Below are 21,869 nucleotides of genomic sequence, written 5' to 3' on the forward strand. Positions count from 1 at the left end.
CTTTTTCTTAACACACAAATACAGAAATACAAATCAAACTTAAACATTAAAGCTTAAACTTAAAGATATAATTTATTCCTAACACACCCAAATACAAATCTAACTTACTTAAACGATCTCTATTTCCTAACATTATGACTATCTTAATTTGTACTCTCTTGTTATTGTCTCACAGATAAGTGGAAACAATCGATCATTAGTTATCGTATCATAGCCCATCATACCCTTGAAGAGCTCTATCTCTTAACCTTCTCAGATCTAGTGAAAGTTTTGTTCTAAATTCTCAAGCCTCTTTTTATGAACTGTAACCAGTCATTCCAGGTCTTCTCTTTTAGACAGTCCCTCAGGATTGAGGATAACTTGCTACCATTCCAGTTTGATGGGCTCTTAGATGGCTAATAAGTCCAATGTGTGACCTACAGATTCAGCAACATGTGGGGCAGCTGGTGCCTGAAGGGTTGGGTAGATGAGGTGCTTGGAAGTTTGTGTGTTCTCTCAGATGCCTTATATGCACCTCTGCATGTTTCCAACTAAGCCTGTCAATATGTTAGGTGCATTCCTGAATGAGTCTTTTCCACTTTGGTCCATGGCATGCCCAGTAAAAGCATGTCATATTCATAACTTTAAACATGGACTCTATTCAGTATAGAATTTTCTCATGGGTGGGAAACGGCCCTTAAGGGCCAATAATTGGACATTGCCTGCCCTGGTGTAAAATCGCTGTGAGGTCGGGGTGGACGGGAACAAAGAGGGAAGCCCATTCCTTCTATTTCACGCTATTCCCCCCTGCCTAAAAACCTGCCGGTGGAGGGGGAGTGTGAAATTCAGGCCATCGAGCCTGAAACAGACCAAGTTACCCGGAAAAATTTGTCTAGAAGGAGGCTAGAGTTAGAATTTTAGGCAAGAAAAGAGGAACGGGAAAGGCAGGAGAAAGAGAGGGAGAATTCCAAGAAAAAATGAGAGACAGAGATAATTCTGGGAAAAAGAGAAGGGAGAGAGAGAATTCCAGAGGGAAAAGCTTGTGCAGGAGTTACAAGCACAAAAGGGCAGTGAAATGAGACAGATTAAATTAGCTAGGGAAAAATTGTATGTGCATAGTGGATAAGCCGCTGGTAATTCAAATGGCCCTAGCTCAGAGATAAACTTTGATTTCTTAAAGTATTCCCGGTTAGTACTCAAATTTGAAGAAGATGACATATGAAGCCTTCTTCATATCCTTTGAGAAGCTTGCAGATAAGTTAAAGTGATCTGAAGCGATTTGAACTCTCCAAATGCAGGGTCAGCTAACAGGGAAAGCCTGCGAGGTTTATTCCATGTTTGCAGAGAGCTCTTCAAACTATGAACAAATGAAAAATGCTATCCTGAGTGCTTATGAGTTAGTGCCAGAAGCATGCTGCCAGAGATTTAGGAATTCTCGCAAAAAGCCGACTCAAGCCTTCCTTGAGTTTGAGAGAATTAAACAACTCGCGTTTGACCGTTGGATGCGAGCATTCAAAATTGACTGGAGTAGTCCTGGGCTGCAAGCATTGAGAACTGTGTGCGTTTAGATATGAGACCTGGAATGCTTAAACGGTGAGGTAACAGCATGGCGGGCAATACAGAGGCCGCCTGTCAGTGAGACAGCGAGACATTATGGCTGCATAATTAATGAGGCAGGAAGAGGATGATAAGGCACAAAAACCTGCCATTGCGACTGGCGGGTAAAATGTCATTTTTCATGCCAACCACTGAGTGCAATTCTGAGGCGATTCCATCCATAGTTGCAGATGCAAAATGCTACAGTAAGTTTTGTTCAGTATTAGAAAGATTAGAGGACAGGGAAAAAGGGAGAACCAAAAAATGTGAAAATATAATTGAACTAGTGGACAATCATGGGATAGTTAATATTCTGAAAGATTATTTCATCCAAGAATTCAAAAGCGAAAACATGAGCATTGTACGTTCCTTTAGTAGTGATAATTCAAAGAGAAATGATGATTTCAATAACTATGAGTTGAAAGTCCTAAACTGGCATAAAGAACTCAAAACAAATAAATCCCCACTGTTGTGATCCCCAAAGAGACCAATAACTTTTAAAAAGAGATGATTTTCCCAGTCACCAATGGAACAAACCCAAGGACAAGATTTCACATTTTAAGACGTTTTGCTGCAACAAATAAACTAAAATTAACATAGATCAAACATTAATAAACGGACAATTAATACATCAAATTGAAGAAAAGGAACTTTGACATTAATTAACTAACGTAACTGAAATGTGTCTGACAAAACCCTTGCAATGAGTGCTGCGCTTCTGGAAGATATGCAGCATACTGGAACAGTCCCACAATAACTCGCAGCTCTCCAACAGAAGTTCACTTCTCCCTACCATGCCAAGTTGAAACTCCCAGTGTCCTTTGACAATCGTTCCACTCAGTTCAAGTTTCCCAGATATGATTGTCACCGGCAAGGCACACTTCGATGACTCCTGTTCCTAAAATCTTCAAGAGTCCTGTCTGTTCAGTTCCCTTTCTTTTGAATAGAAACCAAACTCTCAAAAACACCCTGCTTGGATGTTAACATAAAACAACCAACCCTACTTTCCTACAGCAGTAGCCCTTTTGTTTTGGTATCTCAAAAAGCAGCTGTCCTTTTTCTGTGAAATTTTGTGAAAAGGAGTTAAAACTACCACCCCCACTTCAATGGGTTTCTGTTTGAATTTTACTCTCCATGGCAACCGGATCACATGGGCATGTCTCCGAGCTGCAGCGTTTATCCAGTATTCTCTGTTTTAATTTGAGTTAAAGGTATATTTCAAAATATAACCATCTTGTAAAATTCAGCATTCATGACACCAAGGATAAAAAATAATTTTTACTAGAGTGATGTGAAACAAGATTTGAGATGGATTGATAGTTATTATAAAGTCATTATTGAACTCTGAGGAAATACCAGTGCATTGGAACAGGCTAACGAATTGTCCATTTTCAAAAAAAGGGTGATAGTGTAGATGTAAGCAACTGGACAACCATTAGTCTTATTATTGAATCATGTAAAATAATGGAATTGATAATTAGGAGTAAATTTGCTTATAGTCTATATACCATATGGTAAACACAAGTTTATATGAGTTCAGAGGGGGAAGGTCCTGCCTGATTTATCTCCTTGACTTTTGGTGAAGTAGCAACATAGTTGGACTGTGGAAATCTCCAGAAGGCATTAGCCAAAGTTCCAAGGAAGGTCACTAGTTAAGCTCAATGTGGTGGAGTTTAAGAATGGATAACAAATCAGTTGAAAGGTATAAAGCACCAGATATTAGTGAAGGTTAGGGTGCATGAGAAGAGAGGTGGAGGGGGAATGAGTAGATCCACTGGGACAATTACTGGTTTCTAATTAATACCAATGACTTGAAAATTAGCAAATCTGCAGATGAGGAAAGGCAGTTGATTCTGAGGCAGCAGCTCAAGAAGTACAAAATTAATTGGACCAAATAGATGGAGGTTTTCAATTCTGCAATAACCAGTTTATACCTTTCTGCTCATTACAAAGAATTCACACCAAATAACAGGCTGATGAGTATTAAAGCACAAGACCCTAACCAACATGCAAGTTGACAGAATAATGGCGGATGAAACTTCAATACAGACAAATGTAAACAATTGCACATAAGAAGCAAAATGAGCAACACATGCACCCCATGAATTGTGTTGAATTAACCGAAGATGATTTTGAATCAGACCTACAGGCTCACGGCCAGTGTGTCCAACCACTGCAGAGAAGCAATCCGTAAAGTAAATTGAATTCAGAACTACCTAGCCAAAAGAGTGGTTTACAAAGTCAGGGGAATTCATGTTAAGCTACATAGTACTCTACTCAGACCACATCTTGAGTATTATTTCCATTGCAAGGAAGGCATCAAAGAAGCACTAGAGGCTTTTCAAAGAGCCAGAAGGCTGATCTTCAGTATCTCAGATATGAAGAAGCGCTGGAGAATTTTGGACTTTTCAGCTTTTAAAGGAGGTGACTAAAAAGTGATCCTTAAGAAAGAAAATAAAAACTTGCATTTATATAACCCCTTTCACAATCGCAGGACATCCTAAAGCAGTCTATAGCCAATGAAGTAGTTTAGAAGTGTATTCAATGTTGTAATGTAGGAAAATGTGGCAACTCATTTACACACAGAAAGGTCCCAAAAATTAGCAATGAAGATAATCAGTTTTAGTGGTGTTGTTTGAGGTATACATAAGGCAATGGGGACAACTCTGCAGCTGCTCTACAAGATATTGGAAATAAGTCTTTTACACTAACCAGAGAGAGCAGTTTAATGTCTCATCTGATACCCCAAAGGTATATAATGTATTAAAATTGTGGAAAAAGTAAAACCAAAAAATTACATCAAGCTAACTTGTGAAAGTAAGATAAGGAAACATAAGCTTAAACAGGTAAAATGGAAAATTTAGAACTGATATCACAAATTGTTTATTCACATAATTAGTAATATTTGGAATGCAAAAACCATTGGATTCCTTTAAGAAACAATTAAATGCTTTAGTGAGGGGACTGTAATGTCTCTCTGGGTGGACAAAATAAAACTAACTAATGTTCTTATTCATTCATAATCAACATGTGATCAGCTGCTGTGCAAATTAATGAACTGGTAATCATTCATTAATGTGTTTAAAAAGTTGGTGGCTAGCTGAATGAATTAATCAAATAATTTAAAAGAGAACTTTCCCAAGTACTTTTGTCTGCCATTACATATGATCAGCCAACAGGGACAAAGTATATAAAGGGCCGTAACTCCCAAGCTCCAGGGCAGTATACCTGCGGGGTATCCTTAATATGCGTTGGGAATCCCCACCCCGGAAGTTCCCTGGTAAGGATTGCACGGCAATTGCCCGGGAAGTGCAAACTTCTGATGGGCAATTGCCCTGCACTGGGAACCATCCGAAAATGCGATTTAAATCTCAAACTTTGGATGGTTCTGACAGTGTTACATCAATAGTTACCCAGAAAAGGTTAGAAGAATTAGAACCAATTCTAGCTTCTGGGAACAATTGTAGAGACCCACACCGCCCCCCACGAGACGCCCCCCACTCTCTTGACTGCCCCCAGGAGATGCTCCCCACCCCACCCCCAACTACACCTCACCCCACAGGACTCCTCCCAATGCTTGAACCCCAGGGCACAACCCCCACCCTCCCACTAATGCACCCCCGACTATAACCCCCCCATGGGACTCATCCTAACCCCCCAAACCTCCAGCAGAGTCTCTTCACCACCCAAGTACTCACCCCAGGGGATGCCCACCTCCCACGGGACACCTCCAAACTCCCAGGGGACTCACCCCCACTGCCCCTACCAGACATCCCGCCATCTGCCCAACCCGAACCTCTCACAACTGCCAACCTGACACCCCCACCCTGCCCCCCACTGAATGCTCACTGACTCCCCCATCAAATTCTACCCACTTACCTTGCAAACCTATCTTCTCCCTGGTTTGCAAGCAGCTGGACCTTTAAACTCACCTGATTTAGAGCAGCCAGTGGAATAAAAAATTGGGTGTGGTACCTTTGCGTCCAACTCTGCAGCTCTCAACAGAGGACCCCAGGAAACCGCTGCCTCACATAGTTCTTGCCTGGCCTGAGTCGGAATGTCGGGCAAGATAGAATCGCCTGGAATTCGAGGTAGGAAAGTAGGAGCGGAGTAGCAATTTGACTTTGATTGCCACTCCATGGAAGTTCAGGCCCAAAATGTCCTCTCTTGACTGTACATTCTGTGAAGGTCCCAAAGACAGTGTTAGTTAGGATGTGATATAGCAAAAAGCTGCAATGAGTCAATGTCACATTGCTTCATGAACAAGCATGTTTGCATTCTTGTTGATATAGGCTATTTAATATTACATAGTTCCACATTTCCATGAACTGTTTTTTTTTTGTATCTTTCAGATCTCATCCAAAGGTGGCACCTCTAGTCCCAAAGTAAGGGAGAAATGTACAGGTTCAAGACCTGGGAACATGAAGCGGAAAATTAGTATGTATATATTGTTTAACATTCTCAGCATCAATCAAATTCAGGCACAGTTTCCTACTATGAACTGGACAGAATCAATTACTGATCACATTTTCAGTTTGATTTGTTATGTACGTTAAGATGCATCTTTGTTTATAGTTCACCTATAAATTCAGTGTGACCAGCCATCATTAGATCACCAATAGCAGAGATGCTCTAAACAACCTTATAGTATTCATTTAATTCTAACTTTAGACCTGGATTAGCCAAGGAAGCAAAAGTATGTATACCAAATGTAATCTAATATAGGCTACAGCCAATAGCAGTGTGTCCAGGATTTATTTAGGTGCTAAGTGCTTTAAGGAGGTGGCCCCACTTTGTACTGTAGCAGTTGGTAGCAATACTGCAAGAATATAGTTTAACCAGATTTGCTAGGAATGACATACTAACATGATATATGTTTTGCAGCTGATTACGAGTTGGCTCAGCTTCAAGAAAAGCTGAAAGAGACTGAAGTGGCCATGGAGAAATTAGTATTGAAAATGGGAAGTGAATCAGACAAGTAAGAAATAATAAGTTAATATGCTTAAAGTGGTCTTTTAGTAACATTTCAAAAACAAAATTACTTCTTGTCATTTTAAAGTACTGAAGGTGTATTTGCTTAAATATAGTGGTTGCTAACAAGATTCTCAAATACATTTTGAAGTATGTACTAGGGCTTCTAATCCTTAATCAAGAGGTGTCTGAAATGCAGCTCACATGCCTTGGAAATCTAGTCAATAAAGCCCATGCAATACAATTCTTTTATGTTTTTATTCCTACTTGTTAGTGTGATTGATTTGTTATAGTCCAAAAGTCTATGGTTGGAACCTTACCACTTTAGTCTCTGGAACAACAGTGGGACCATTTTCGGGTCATGCAATCCAACCTTCGGATTAGGAGGTCTTTTGGTTACTCATTACCAGAGCAAAAGAAAGAAGATAAAAGCAAACTACTACAGATGCTGGAAATCTGAAACAAAAACAAAACTTGCTGGAAAAACTCAGCAGGTCTAACAGCATCTGTGGAGAGAAAGACAGAGTTAATGTTTCGAGTCTGTATGACTCTCCTTCAGAACAAACGTTCATTCTGAAGAAGAGTCATACGGACTCGAAACGTTAACTCTGTCTTTCACTCCACAGACGTTGTCAGACCTGCTGAGTTTTTCCAGCAAGTTTTGTTTTTGTTGCAAAACAAAGAAGAGGCTGCCTCCAGGCTCCTCAACCAATCAGGAAGGGCAGATGATTGTGTCAGAGGAAAGATTTCTGTTTAAAGGGACCAGAGCATGTTTTAAAAAAGCTCAGCAGCAGTTGGATTTTTCAGGCTGCAGCACCCACAGTTCGCATATCCTCACGCTTACTGGGGGTTCAGCTAAGTGATTTGAGGGGCTGCAGTGAGCTAAGCTCTCCAAAGGACACGAGGAAGAGGATAATCTTGCCAACCAAGCAGGAATGGATGGAAGAGGCCAAGGAAGTCAACAGCAGAAGTGTGCTCCCTCCAATCTGGGGACAGTGCACCAGGAGGATCCAGGATCTCAGGAGAGCGGGAAAGGTGAGTGGCGCCAGGTCCCACACTCTGACTTTGCCAGCATTCTCCTGCACGGCACGCCTCAGGTCAACACATCTTACAGCTCCACTTGTTTCTCCCTCTCCAAGTACCTCACATCCCCATCTCACCAGTTAACACTCATATTTACCCTGGGTCTATTGCCCTTTGCAAATGGTGTCCTTCCTCCTCTGCACACAAAACCATTACCAGCACTCACACCGATTTGCTTTCTCTCCTTAAAGGAGAAGGGAGCACACAATTTGGCGAGAAGCAGACACAGCAGGGGTTGGGTCTCCAACAACAGGCACCTTGTCAGCCACTGACAACGTGTGCCCACCTGATCTTATTGTATGAAACTGCAGATGTCAGCAGTGAGCTGCCATGAGAACCTGAGCCTCCTGAGACACTGATGCTTGGACATGTCAAGAGAGCTGATTCTCTGCCTGTAGATACTGTGCTGGGGGCTCCGCCTCCTTCCAGCTAGATCTCGGTGGCCTTCCCCTGTGCCCTCTGGAGGGGTGCGTGACTGCTGAGGAGGTGGCTGCTGCTGGTGGAGTAGCTAGCGGTGGAGAGCCGCCTGCCATAAGCAAATGTGGACAGGGTTGAGCTGCATAAGCTGTTCCTGTGCCACTCTGAAAGCTGGCATCTGGGAAGGGTGGGTGAAGTGCTAGATGGTGAATTGCCTTCCCAGCAGCTGGCGATCACCTGTCAAGCAGTGATAGCAGTCTCTGACAGAAGGAGCGCTTTGAACAACAACATCGCACCTGGTCATGGCTGGAGCTCTTCAGTGTGACTGAAGCTTGTCAGTTTCACTCAAAAATTTCTTCCTGCTGTGCACTTGCCTTCTCCAATCTACCAGGTTGCAGATACAGCATGGAGCTCCTGTACTGTTGGGAAAGGGGAGTGATTTTGTGCTGATTCCCTAATTGCCTCAAGTGCTTCAACTAGCTTCCCGCCTTGGCCACAGGTGTTCCCCAATGCACTCCCAATGAACCCCTAGGAAAGCTGGATGGCGTGGGATTACATCAGGATCCTGACCCATTGCCATTATTTGCAATTTTGCTGCTCCATACACTCCCAAACCCACCTTCACCTGTTTGGGAAAATTCCACCCTGCATGTTTTTAATATCTGTTTATGTGATGTAGTTACTTCACGCTGGGAGAAATCTCTCAATTGCATGTGTCTCCTTTCTGACTGGTTCCCTACAGGTTAAAGAAGATATGCATCACTATCTGTTATTCAAAATGTTACTTCAAAGGCATTAATCATTTGCAAATACATTTTGATTGAAATTGTCCTGGAAATAACCAATTGAAGAAAATGAGCTTGTAGATCTTATCAGGGCAACATTCAGATAAATTTTATTCAATTATAGAATGCATCTTTTGACCTCCTTTATTCCAGTTTTGAACTTCAAAAGAATTATGTTCCTAGTTCTTCATCACTCATTGAGATAGAGATTAAAACATTTATAGGAGTCATATGAAACATCACATACAAATTTTTTGTTACAGATGCTTGTCCATATCTAGTATTACTAACAGAGCTAATGAAATGTTGTGACTTTATATTTTATATCTAAGTTAAAAGTTCTTCAATTAAGAGAAATCTACAGTACTGATTTTCCATTACTGTCTCCTATTCATTTTTAATACACCTGAACTTTAGTTTATATGTTGATAGAGCACTTATTCTTCATTATCTGAAGACAAGAATATGAGAGGGTGTGTGTCAATTTAACAATTTGCATTTATATAGCATTTTGAACATGGATAACATCCCAAAGTGCTTCACAGAGGTATTATGAAAATGTGCACTGAGCCAAAGAAGAAATTCTCATCTGAGAAATGATTTGTAAAGAGGGAGAGTATATGAAGAAAGAGAAGATTAGAGGGAGAGGAGTTTATGGAGGACATTTCAAAAAGTGGGACCTAAGTGGCTGAATGGATAGCTGATAATTATGGAATGAAGAGAGGGTGATTGCATAATAGTATAGAGTTCGAGGAACTAAGATCTTTTTGCAGGGTGGGGTTTGTGGGGCTTTAGGAGATTATGGAGGTAGGGAGGGATTTAAAGGAAGGACAACAACTTTAAATCTCAAGCATTGGAGTTATGTGGTAGATCTGTAAGGACAGTGGGTGATGGGTAAGCAGACCTGATGCAGAATAGGATATGAGCAGTGGAGCTTTGGAGACAATGGAGTTTATGGAAGGTGGGAGTATTGGATCCTGGCAAAGGAAATCATTGGAGCAATTGATTCTGTTTCAGGGTTTCATGGTGGATGGAGTAAGTTATGGAAGCATTAAATGGTTACAGCACAGAAGGAGGTCATTCAGCCCATCATGCCTGTGCTGGCTGTCTGCAAGAGCCTCTCAGCATTTTTAAAAATTCATTCACAGGATGTGGGTGTTGCTAGGCCAGCATTTATTGCCTATCCCTAATTGCCCTTGAGAAAGTGGTGCCTTCTTGAACTCCTGCAGTCCATAGTGTAGGTATCCCTGCAGTGCTGTTAGAGCGGGGGGGTTCCAGGATTTTGACCCAGCGACAGTGAAGGAACAGCAATATATTTCCAAGGCAGGATGGTGGGTGGCTTGGATGGAAACTTCCAGGTGGCAGTGTTCCTATGTGTCTGCTGTTCTTGTCATTCTAGATGGTAGTGTTTGTGGGTTTGGAAGGTGTTGTCTAAGGAGCCATGGTGAGTTCATGCAATGCATCTTGTCAATGGTGCACACTGCTGCCACTGTGCTTCGGTGGTGGAGGGAGTGAATGTTTGTGGATGGGGTGCCAATCAAGCGGACTGCTTTGTCCTGGATGGTGTCCAGCTTCTTGAGTGTTGTTGGAGCTGCACTCATCCAGGCAAGCGGGGAGTATTCCATCACACTCCTGACTTGTGCTTTGTGGATGGTGGACAGGCTTTGGGGTGTCAGGAGTTGAGTTACTCACCACAGGATTCCTAGTCTCTGACCTGCTCTTGTAGCCACAGTATTTATATGGCTAGTCCAGTTCAGTTTCTGGCCAATGGTAACCCCCAGTATGTTGATAGTGGGGGATTCAGCAATGGTAATGCCATTGAGCGGCGATGGTTAGATTCTCTCTTGTTTGAGATGGTCATTCCTGGCATCTGTGTGGCGCAAATGTTACTTGTCTCTTGTCAACCCAAGTCTGGATATTGTCCAAGTCTTGCTGCATTTGGTCATGGACTGCTTCATAGTCCCACTTTCCCCCATAGCCCGCAATTTTTTTCTATTCAGATAATTATCCAATTCCCTTTTGAAAGCCATGTTTGAATCTGCCTCCAGCACTGTCTAAGGCAGTACATTCTGGATCCTAACCACTCACTGGATAAAAAGCTTTTTACTCATGTCACTTTTGGTTCTTTTCTTGGTTACCTCAAATTGGTGCCTTCTGGTTCTCGACCTTTTCGCCAGTTTCTCCCTATCTACTCTGTCCAGACCATGACTTTTGAACACCTCTATTAAATCTCCGGTCAACCTTCTCTGCCCCTTCTCCTCCAATCTATCCATGGAAGCATTCTTGTAAATCTTTTCTGCACCCACTCTAATATCATCACATCCTTCTTTGAAGTGTGGTGACCAGAGTTGGACACAATACTCTAGCAGAGACTGATCCAGTATTTAATAAAGATTCACAATTACATTCTTGTTTTTATACTCCCTGCCTCTATTTATAAAGCCCAGGATGTAGGTGATGTTATGGAGGTGGAAGAAAGCATTCTTTGTGACGGACAGGATGTGGGATTGGAAACTGAGCCTGGAGTTAAACAGGACAGTTTTCAAACAGCCTGGTTCAGCGTGGCACAATGATCTGGGTTTTGTGCCACTGTTAGTTCCACTTGCACTTACCCATTAACAACTTTTTATGGGCGTTTTTTACTGGGACTTCTGATCGGTCAGCTGTCAAGAATTGTAGCACCCTCTACAGAGCACCTGGGATCTATACGAACAGGGCAAGCAATTGTGTATCTCCTTAACCAATCAGATTGAAGTATTCTTAATGAGCAGCACAACGTCTGAACTAGGAAATGTTAGTTGGAATAATGAAATCAATGTTAAATCAGGTACAGAAAGCAAAATAAAGAGGGGAAAATAAAAATTGCATTAACAGACAGAGATGAAGGGGACAGAAAGGAAAAGTAAAAAATACATTTTTTAAAAATCTTGAACAATAATTAATACCTTCAACAGTAATTAAAATCTAAAGGAATGTTACTCTACACTTGTTAAGCTTAACTTTCAGTGCCAGACAGGTTCTTTGTCAATAATTATGACTTATCATGCCATTAAAAAATTACTAGCAGCAGGAAATAAAACTCATTCATTAGAATATTTGAAAATGAAAAGCAAACAATTAGCACTATAAAGTTCAGAACAACAACAACTTATATTTATATAGTGTCTTTAACATACTAAAAGTCCCAAGGTGCTTCACAGGAACATTATCAAACAAAATTTGACAGATCAATTTATTTTAATGAAACAAGGCTGGAAGATCCATAAAATGAAACTAATAAATAAGGGTTCTATTTGGAGTGCCCTCTACTGATCTATTCATACAGTTTGCAGAATATTTGCATTATCAAGTCTTGCGTACAATGTCCTCTAGTGGTGTGTGATGGTGTTACAATACCAGCTGTTACTACTGGGCAAGTCAGATCCCAGAATCTGATAGATCCTAACTTTTATTTTTTTAGAAACTGTGGAGGAAAGTTACTGAACAAATTCACAGGAGTCTGCTGATGAGCTTTTAACACAAAGAATAAAACCATTATTAAACAAGAAAAATGAACTATATTACATCAGACATAAAGGGTGGAAAGATCTCAATACAAACACGAGAAAATGATTCAAATATTCATGATTCCTTCACCCCAGCTATATCTTTATGGACACACACAAATTCAGAAAGATAAAACAATTTACCATATCTATTGTATATTCTAATATTCAGGGTAAGTATGCAGTACATTTGAACCAACTGGCAAACTGTGGCAGACACACTACACTCCAAAGTAAATGACAGATGCAACCAAAGCAGATTCTATGGATTTCTCAACAACTCACCGATATGCTTGTCACACCGTGAGCCAACCAGTCTCACTGAAACTCTGTCTTTCTCACGAGGGTTTCCAATCTCCACATTTGGAATTTTTTCGAAAAGTCGCTCCCACTCGGACAGCTTCAACAAGAATGCACCTCCAGGGTGTCAATCTCACTTTCTGGGATTCCTTTCCTTTAGATCTCCGAGTACACTTGCGCTTCACCTTCCAAGCACACTTTCAGATCTTCGGCCATGCCAAGCAGAACACCACTGTTCCAAAAAGATACATTTGCCCTTGCGGCCCACAGCACGGAATCACCAACCTTCGGCTGCCCTCTCAAATCTTCAGGGCTACTCTAAAGCCCACTTTGTTTCCAGTCTGCTCCCTGCAGCTCTTTCTTTAACTTGGGCCCTTTTTTCTCTGCTTGTGTCATTTATCTTGACTCATTGGGGTCTATCTCTGATCTCTGTCATTGTCCGTGCCTGGGACTTTCTTCTGGGACTCCTTTCTGCCCCACCCCATGGTTTGGGACCACCTTCTTGATTTGGGACCCTCTCCCTGTCCCCCTCTCTGTTTCCTGCTCCCTGGGACACCTTCTCTCAAATGACGCTCCAATTCAGATCATCTGACCTGCAGTTTCACATTATTTCACTTTTCTTTTTTTTCCGTGCATGTGCACTGGACAAGCTCCCGGCCGAAAGCCGGTGAATTCAACGAACTGCGCATGTGCAGCCATACTGCGGCTGGCGCCTGCGTAGAAGTCCCAAGGCCCACCAGGAACTGTAGTTCCCAAACTCCCAATTTCGGTAAGTCTTTTTGGGTTTCCTAACAGATGGTATGAACAATTATTACTTGCAGATAGTTTTCACTTAAGTGAAAAGCTAGTCTAGCATAGGAATTCTCTGCTGTTCCTGGTCCAACTCTGCTCCTGCTCCCGATCTAGATGCTGCTCCTCCTGATCTCGGAGTAAATCTGTTGCCACTTCATGTGGCCTCTGCAGCCATTAGTCCCGCCCCAAATGCTGCTCCTGATCTTAAACCTCTAGCAGCTGCCGGTACTGCCTGCCCCTGTCCTAGATGTTAATATAGCCATTGTACTTTAGAAAAGCACAGAGAAACTCCATTGAATGCATGAGGAAAATACTGGGGATGCTGGAAACCTGAAATAAAGTGAGAACAGAAGGTCAGGCAGCATCTGTGCAGAGAAAAACAGAGTTAACATTTCAGGTTATGATCTTTCAGTTCCGATGTAATGACCTGAAATGGGAACTCTGATTTTCTCTCCACAGATGCTGCAACACCAGCCAAGAATTTCTGGCATTTTTTGTCCATTGAATCCACTACTGAGGCCTGTTGTTACTACAGGCCAATATGCAAGCAATGCAGAGCTATCCAATATTGGGACTGCTTTCCAGTTCTAGATTGTTCTGCAACTCTAAGGACCAAGGCACATAGTTGTCAGTTGCAACAACCGCAGGATCAGGTCTTTAATGAGTTAATGTTAAACAATCCAACATGGGATACTCAGGCAAATCATACTGTATGATTCCTGTATGATAAAACAATTCTTTATTATTGAGTTCCTTATTCATTATAAGAACTTGGGTACATTACAACAAACCAGTGTAAATGCTGAATACAGTGCTTTATTCAAAAGTCATATCCCAATTCCACCTTTGATCTCTACATTCTATGTATACTACCACTAAATCACAATGCACCCAAAAGACACATAATGCGACTTCAGATATATCAACATAGAGCCAGGAGAATAAACTTAGCCCATCTCAATCTCTTCTAAATATTTGTTATCATTGTGACGACCTTTGACTCAGAAGCAGTACAGTAGGAAAATTTGTAATTTCTTTAAAATGTCTGTGGAATCTGTAATTGTTTTAAAGAATATTTGAAAAAGACTTTTAAGAATTTGCATCAATTGTAAAGGGATCAATTGTAATTTTCATGGATAATGAGAACTTGGTGACCCTTGACCTGGAAGTAGTACCAACAGGAAGGAAGTTAAGAAAGAGGACACAAAGGAAAACTACAGGCACGAAGGAGAGCTACAAACAGAGGAGCTGGAAGGTGAAGGCAATCAGTGCATAGATGCAGACACAAAGAGAAAGTAGACAGACAAAGCGGAACACATAAAATTCTTGTGAGGAAAAGAAGCAAGTCACTTTTGGGAAGAGTCAGTTTTTCTGTTTGGCAGAAAAGGAGACAAGAGCTCTTGGAGGTATTGTGCAAGGTGGCTAAAAAGGTTTAAAACCTGGAAAGCTGTGTGAATAGCTCGGTGACGCTAAAGAGCTGGTTTTCCCAGAATTGGCCAAATCGTGAACCGCGCTTTTATTCGTTGGTTGGTTGAAAAGGAACTCTGGAAAGCTACACCATCAAGACTGTCGTGATGCAAGGCAGCGAGGGTTCATAAAAGTGTGTGTTGCTGATGATAATTGTACCCATGACACTAGAAACTGAAAGCTGTTGTTGGAAAGGACTCCTGACCTATGCTGCGTGAATAAAGAATAGTATATTGTTGAACTGTGTAGCTACTTAGTGCCACATTTGTGCGGGAGTGAGGTGAGTGCTTGTTGTTGCGTAAGATGCATCCTTGTTGTGTTGACTATTTGAAGTGAAATTTATCATCTTATTTGAAGTATCATTTGCCTGTTAATTCATGTATAATCTGTATTGGTTCTAATTCATGTTAAGGTAAAAGCTACAAAATGTGGAATCTTGTTGGTAATTTCTTCATTTGGGGGCTCAGTCAGTAAATATGGTTATTTTGGTTTTGGGTTTCCTCACGGGGATTGTAACACCATGGTTACATGATCCATTTAAACTCTTCAATCACTTTATTACTGCAAACACAGGGCAGGATATTTCCGTCGGCATGCACAAGTGGGCCCGACAGGCCGACGCGTAAAACGACGCATGGTGACGTTGGGCATGCGTCCCGATGTCATTACGTGCCATCGCGATGTTTCATTCTGCAGGTGCGCGCCAGAGTCAGCTGCATGCCCACCGAAATGTCAACGGTCTATTAAGGCCATTAAGAAATTAATTAAAGCACTTAAGAGTGCTGCCCGTCCGACCTTAAGGTTGGCGGGCAGGTGAAAAGCCCAAGCAACCTTCACCACGGATGGGATGAAGTTTCCTGAAACTTTTATTAAATAAATAAATAATCATAAATTTACAAACATGCCCCAACTCTTTGACACTGTCACATGAGGGGACATGTTTAAATAAATTTTTACATCATTTATTCAATTGTTATATTATCCATTCAATCTCCCCGAGGCAGCTCCGTGCCTCGGGGAGGTTGCACTCTTTCACGCGCTGGCCCCAACTCTTCCTCCTCCCCCCGCCTGCACAGGTAGCGATGAGCACTACCAGCGCGTATTATGCTGGGCGGGTCTTAATTGGCCTGCCCGCGTAAAATGGCGCCGTGCAGCTGATTGCGGCTGCAATCGGCTCTGCACCTGCCCCTGCCCGCCATAGGAAAACTCCTGGCCACAGTGTTCTGCATCCTCAGACCTTCAAGCCATAGATGAATGATCTTCACATGTTCCTTCACTCTACACCCTTGCCTTAAGCCTGTTTCACAAAACATCCCTGTAAAGCTATTTTAACACTTCGGGTGCAGATCCCACAAACAGTCCAAGATTCTGTTGAAGATTGAAGTTCACAGGCAGTGAAAGGATGAGGGTGGCTGGGCCTTTTTTTTAATATAAAGTGAAAGATAAGTTTTATGATAGAAAAAAATACTTCCCTTGAGAAAACGTTTCCCTTTTAAGAAACATTGTTAAGAGGTATTGAGAGGCTTCAGTTATGAGGAAAGACTAGACAAATATTGGGGTGGATTTTCTAATTTACTTCTTGGGTTTTAAGCATCACCCAGGTGGATTGCAGAGAGGGAAATTTGGTGAGGAGGACGACGCACCGGTACCAGGAACAGAATCCACCAGGAATTAATGGAAGAAAAATCATGGATTCCATAAGCAGTTTGCAACCCCCCCTTGCCAGATAGTCTTTTCTGTGCTTCACCCAGGCAATGCTGGATGTCTCGGCAATGAAGATGAAAATCTACTCCACTGACTTTTTTCTTTATGCCAGAGAAGGTTAGGAGGAGATTTAATAGAACAAAAGGAATAGAAGGAGTATAAAATTATGAAGGGTTTTGATAAAATAAATAAGGGGAAATCATTGCTACTGGTCAATGAGTTAGTAGTTGGAAGACATAAATTTGAAATGATTCCCAAATGCAAGAGAGGCTTTTCACAGCATCACCAAAACAGATCATCTGGTCATTATCAAATTGCTGTTTGTGGGAGCTTGCTGTAAAGATTGGTTGCTTTGTTTCCAACATAAAAACAGTGACTATACTTCAAAAGTATTTCACCACCTGCAAAGGGCTTTGGTATGTCTTGAACGGCGCTCTATAAATGCAAGTCTTCCTTTCGTGTTAGGGCTTCAAATTCTCTACCAGAGCCAACCATACAAGCAGAATCCATAACTTTGAAAAAGGAAGTGGAGAAATAGATAGAAAAAAGATCATTTTAAATATTAGGAAAGTTCAAAGGAATGGATCTAATCGTAAGGCCATTCAGAAATCTAACACAGGCGTGCTGGGCTGAATGACTTTCTTTCCTTTTGTACGATTCTACAATTCTAAGGTTCAATGTGACTAGACTATGTCAAGGGTTATCATGCTTTGTTCTTGACAGTGACCATCTCCAACAAGAGAGAATCTAACCGTCTCCCTTTGACATTCAATGGCAGTACCATCACTGAATCCCCCACTATCAACATCCTGGGGGTTACCATTGACCAGCAACTGAACTGGACTAGCTATATAAATACTGTGGCTACAAGAGCACGTCAGAGGCTCAGAATTCTGCAGCGAGTAACTCACCTCCTGACTCCCCAGAACCCATTCACCATCTACAAGGCACAAGTCAGGAGTGTGATGGAATACTCTCCACTTACCTGGATGGATGCAGCTCCAACAACACTTAAGAAGCTGGACACCATTCAGGACAAGTAAGTCCAATTGATTGGCAGCCCCATCCACCACTTTCAATGTTCATTCCCTCCACCACTGATGCACAGTTGCAGCAGCATGTATCATCTACAAGAGGCACTGCAGCAACTCACCAAGGCTCCTTTGACAGCACCTAGAAACCTCCACCACCTGGAAAAACAAGGGCAGAAGATGCATGGGAACACCATCACATTCAAGTTTCCCTCCGAGCCACACACCATCCTCACTTGGAACTATATCACCATTCCTCCATGTTGCTGGGTCAAAATGCTGGAATTTCCTTACAGCACTGTGGGCATTCTTACAAGACATGGACTGCCGCGGTTCAAGAAGGCAGCTCACCAGCACCACCTCAAGGTCAATTAGGGATGGGCAATAAATGCTGGTCTAGCCAGCATCACCCACATCCCGTGCGCAAATAAATAAAAAAGTCAAACCCTCCTCGGCTCCAGGATCATCCTAAAGGGCAACAACAATCCCTTTGTGATTAAAAAGACTCTCCTGACGCTCTTCCCTTGGCCCTACAGCCCCTTACCTTGATCACCAAAGGGAAGGAGTTCATGGATTTCTTTGTCAAAAATTCATCCATGCAGCAGTCACCTCCCTCTCCTTTCTGCCACAACTATCTCTCAGCTCACTCTCATCCTAACCGTAAGCTACCATCACTTTGCAGCTTCTCCCCCATCTCCAACTTCCCTCTCCAATTATCTAAGTTATTTTCCTTTAATGCTGTACTGGTGTTGGACAGGCGAAACAATATTTGGGGATGTTGAGGGAAATGTTCTAACAGTAAGCTACTGAATCACATCTTAATAGAATGCCAATTTTCTTTTATTTTATGTGCTGAAGGATTACCAATGTTACTACTGAACAGGAAGAAAAGTTACTGAGACATCTGAAGGAAATCACCAGGGTCATTAAAAAGGGGAAACTCATTGAAGGCATCAGCCCTGAGAAAGAGGCAGAGGAATCCCCATACATGGAGGATTGGGAAGGTAGAGAAAAATCTTTAACACTTAGAGCACATACAGCAATGAATGCATGTTCAATAAACTAATTCAGAGTAGATGTACTGAAGCAGCCTAGTGGGAGGTTTGCACTATTAGTGAATATAAGGGCGTATTTTCTGATCCCACAGTGTCAGCACTAAGGCTGAAGCACAGTGAAATTTTGCTTGTACCAATTAGGGTAAACCCAATGGTCTTCATTTGGTATGGAACTCCAGTTCCTAATCTGGATTTGCCTTACAAATTCCACATTACGTAAAGCAGGGGGTGCCATACAGCACACATTGACAGCCTTAAAGAGTCACCTATTAGAATTAAAAAGTGATGTAAACGCTTAATAGAGTAAGTAACCATATATGGGATATGATGAAGTGGGGATCCATACATAAGTGGATCTGGGACCTTGGATTTGCTGTTGGAGGAGCTGGGGAGGGAGATGGGAGGGCCCTGAATTTGGTGGTGGGATGGGTGGAAGGGAGGTGGAGTTTGCTGTGGAAAGGGGTGGGGAAAGAAGATTGCAGGGTCTGGTTGTTATGGTTTGGGGAAAGGAAGGAATTTATTGTGCGGACATGGGGGAATCTCGGGACCGGGAACGGCAGCAATTGTGGTGAGGACTCTTTTTTTTATTTGGCTGATGCTTAGGGTTGACAAATCCAAGTTGAAGCAGCGACCAGAAGCAGGTGGTAGGTCCATTATTTGCATATGCAAATTGCTTAATGCTTGCTTCAGGTGTGGCTAAAGTACACTTCTTGTTTGTCCTTACCCAATATGACCCAGTGTGCACATGCTTCCTGACCACTATTTTGGGGTCTTAGAAACCAACATAGTACCAAAGAAGTGGGCACCACATGGCCCAATTTAACCTACCTAGAGTCAGAACTTATTTTAGGGGACCACTTCAATTTATAAATTCATTGACACGTGCTCCTATTTCAAGCAAAATGTTAGAAAAAACAGATTGCACTTTAGACGCTATCCAAAATGAGATTATAATTTAGGTTTGAGATAGTTTTAATACCAATAACTTTGGATTTCTTTTCCTAAGGTTATCCTGAGGAAACATACCCGAATTACAGTGAATCTGAATGCAGCTGTCCGTGTGACACCTACCCCAATTATTCTGAGTCTAACGAGCTTTCTGCAGAGGAGTTGGCAGAAAGAATAGACACAATGGAAGATGACTGTTCCTCAAGTGAAACAATGGAAGATAAAATTAGACAAAATAAAAAATATCAAGTATCAGACCATCAGCAAAGCACACAGATTGGTATGAGTAGCCATAACGACAGTATTGAAGCAGAAGACCTCCAGTGTGAAGACTGCGAGTATTTTGACCATGAAAGTGATGACCCAGCTATTATAGCAGAGAATTTTGACATCAGCTTTGAGAAACTCAGTGATGATGATGACCAAGTCAGAGATGAATCTAATGTGGACATTCCTGTCAGTGAACAGCAGCAAAAAATCACATACGAAGATAAAGGTGTACTGCGAAAGCGCAACAAGATGGTGATAGAGTAACTAGTAAGAAGCATCATTAAGATGGTATCCCTTTGTTACATATTAACCAGCTATATCATGTCTTCCAGTGAGTTAAATTATACAGTAGACAGGTATCTTCTAATACACACTCTATTCTTCCTCAGTGTTTCATCTTCCATAATTGTTAGGAAAATCTATTTTACGCTATAGTTATTGGTCTAGGTGTATTGGTCTAGAGTGCCTTTTACCTAGGCACTCTCCCTTCTGTCTTTAAACCCAACTATTTTGCTCTATCAACTTTAAAAAATTTTATTCATGACAATAATTCGTAGTAAGGCTGCTTAATGAAAGAGAAAGTATATCATGTTTTCACCAATGCTACAAAACACAAGGAATAACATTATTACATTCTGATCCTCAGCAGTTAAGGGGCAGATTTGCAGATCTTCAAACCAACAGCTCCATCATCCTCCTGTCTTGAGCCTTGGAGAAACTTTGAGGAAACAGCATGTGGCTCCTGTAAACTTTAGAACTCTTAACTAGTTAAAGTCCTTCAGGATTGCTTATGATGTGCAATCATGATAGTTACTCCCAGTAAATTCCAAATTCCCTTGTTTTACTTTTTCACAACTAGGCTTAATAGAAATAAATGAACAAATTTGACATTTAGAAAAATTATGGAGTTCCTCGATTAGGGACTCCTTTCAAAAGAATGTTCTTTATTGTTCAGGGTGTCCTTTTTTAATCAGACTCATCAATAAACCAGCTCATATTCTGCAAATACTTTATGTTATGTCGTTTCTTCTACCAGCATAGATCCATCCATTTTACTAGCATAAGTCCATCACCATCATTCTGTCAGTTATATTTCAGCAATGCACCAGGCCATCAGTTTGTATCTCAGCTCTAGATCCATCCTTTCAGCCGTTTTCTTGAACAAGAAACTTGTATTGCTTTGATGATGCTATACAAGTGCAGCTCATGAAGACAAATGAAAAGAATGCTGCACCTTCAATGGAATTCTATGAATAATGGAGGCAATGTTAATCTAACCATGTGAAGCTGACAGCATCATGGGTGCTGATCTACTACGGCCTGATCTTACTATTGAAGTCAATGAAGGAGTTTTAGGCAGATTGACTCTAGCCAATCCCATGGATTTTCTGCTCAGCGAGTTTAAAATTATCCCCATGCACTGATTCTGTCAAATGCTACCTTTAGAGGTACATTTAGTGTTTGTTAAGGAATGAAATACACAGCAAGGCACTGAATAGCTCCCTGGTCCCATAATGATCTTCACATCACAGTTTGTCGACTGGATAAATGTAGTATCTGTTTTTTTCCATAGGTTACAGCAAAAGCAAGTAATGTGCTTACTTTTTCAAGGCTGTATAATTTAGGGCCTAGTCATTGTCATGCCTGAAAGTAGGCTGATTCCTCCACCTTGCCTTTGCTTTTGAAACATTTTACTTGTAACAGCTGCTGGAAGTGCAGTAAATATGATTAACCATAACCTTGTTCAAAAGGGCGTGTCACACGTAGAATCCTATTATAAAATCTTCAGTGTAGAAAGGCCACTGCAGTTTATTCCAAAGAATATTATAGGCTGTGGTCAATCCCCAGATGAATAACAAGCACATCCTCACCGACATTGGTAAGGGGATCAAAGGTTACGGGGAGAAGGCGGGAGAATGGGGTTGA

General features: G+C 41.6%; 1 protein-coding gene across 2 annotated transcripts in view; it reads left to right on the top strand.

The window, feature by feature from the left end:
- Positions 1 to 20,943, top strand: part of LOC144684234 (protein RIC-3-like) — an 87,086-nt gene extending 66,143 nt beyond the window's left edge. For both annotated transcript variants that reach the window (XM_078547870.1, XM_078547871.1), the window contains 4 exons: positions 5,928 to 6,012; positions 6,460 to 6,553; positions 18,529 to 18,674; positions 19,732 to 20,943. In XM_078547870.1, the coding sequence (XP_078403996.1) occupies positions 5,928 to 6,012; positions 6,460 to 6,553; positions 18,529 to 18,674; positions 19,732 to 20,207 (801 nt within the window). In that variant the 3' untranslated portion in view covers positions 20,208 to 20,943. The remainder of the gene's footprint in view (positions 1 to 5,927; positions 6,013 to 6,459; positions 6,554 to 18,528; positions 18,675 to 19,731) is intronic.
- The last annotated feature ends 926 nt before the right edge of the window (positions 20,944 to 21,869 follow it).

This window comes from Cetorhinus maximus, chromosome 9 (genome assembly GCF_964194155.1).
Source record: "Cetorhinus maximus chromosome 9, sCetMax3.hap1.1, whole genome shotgun sequence".
NCBI lineage: Eukaryota > Metazoa > Chordata > Chondrichthyes > Lamniformes > Cetorhinidae > Cetorhinus > Cetorhinus maximus.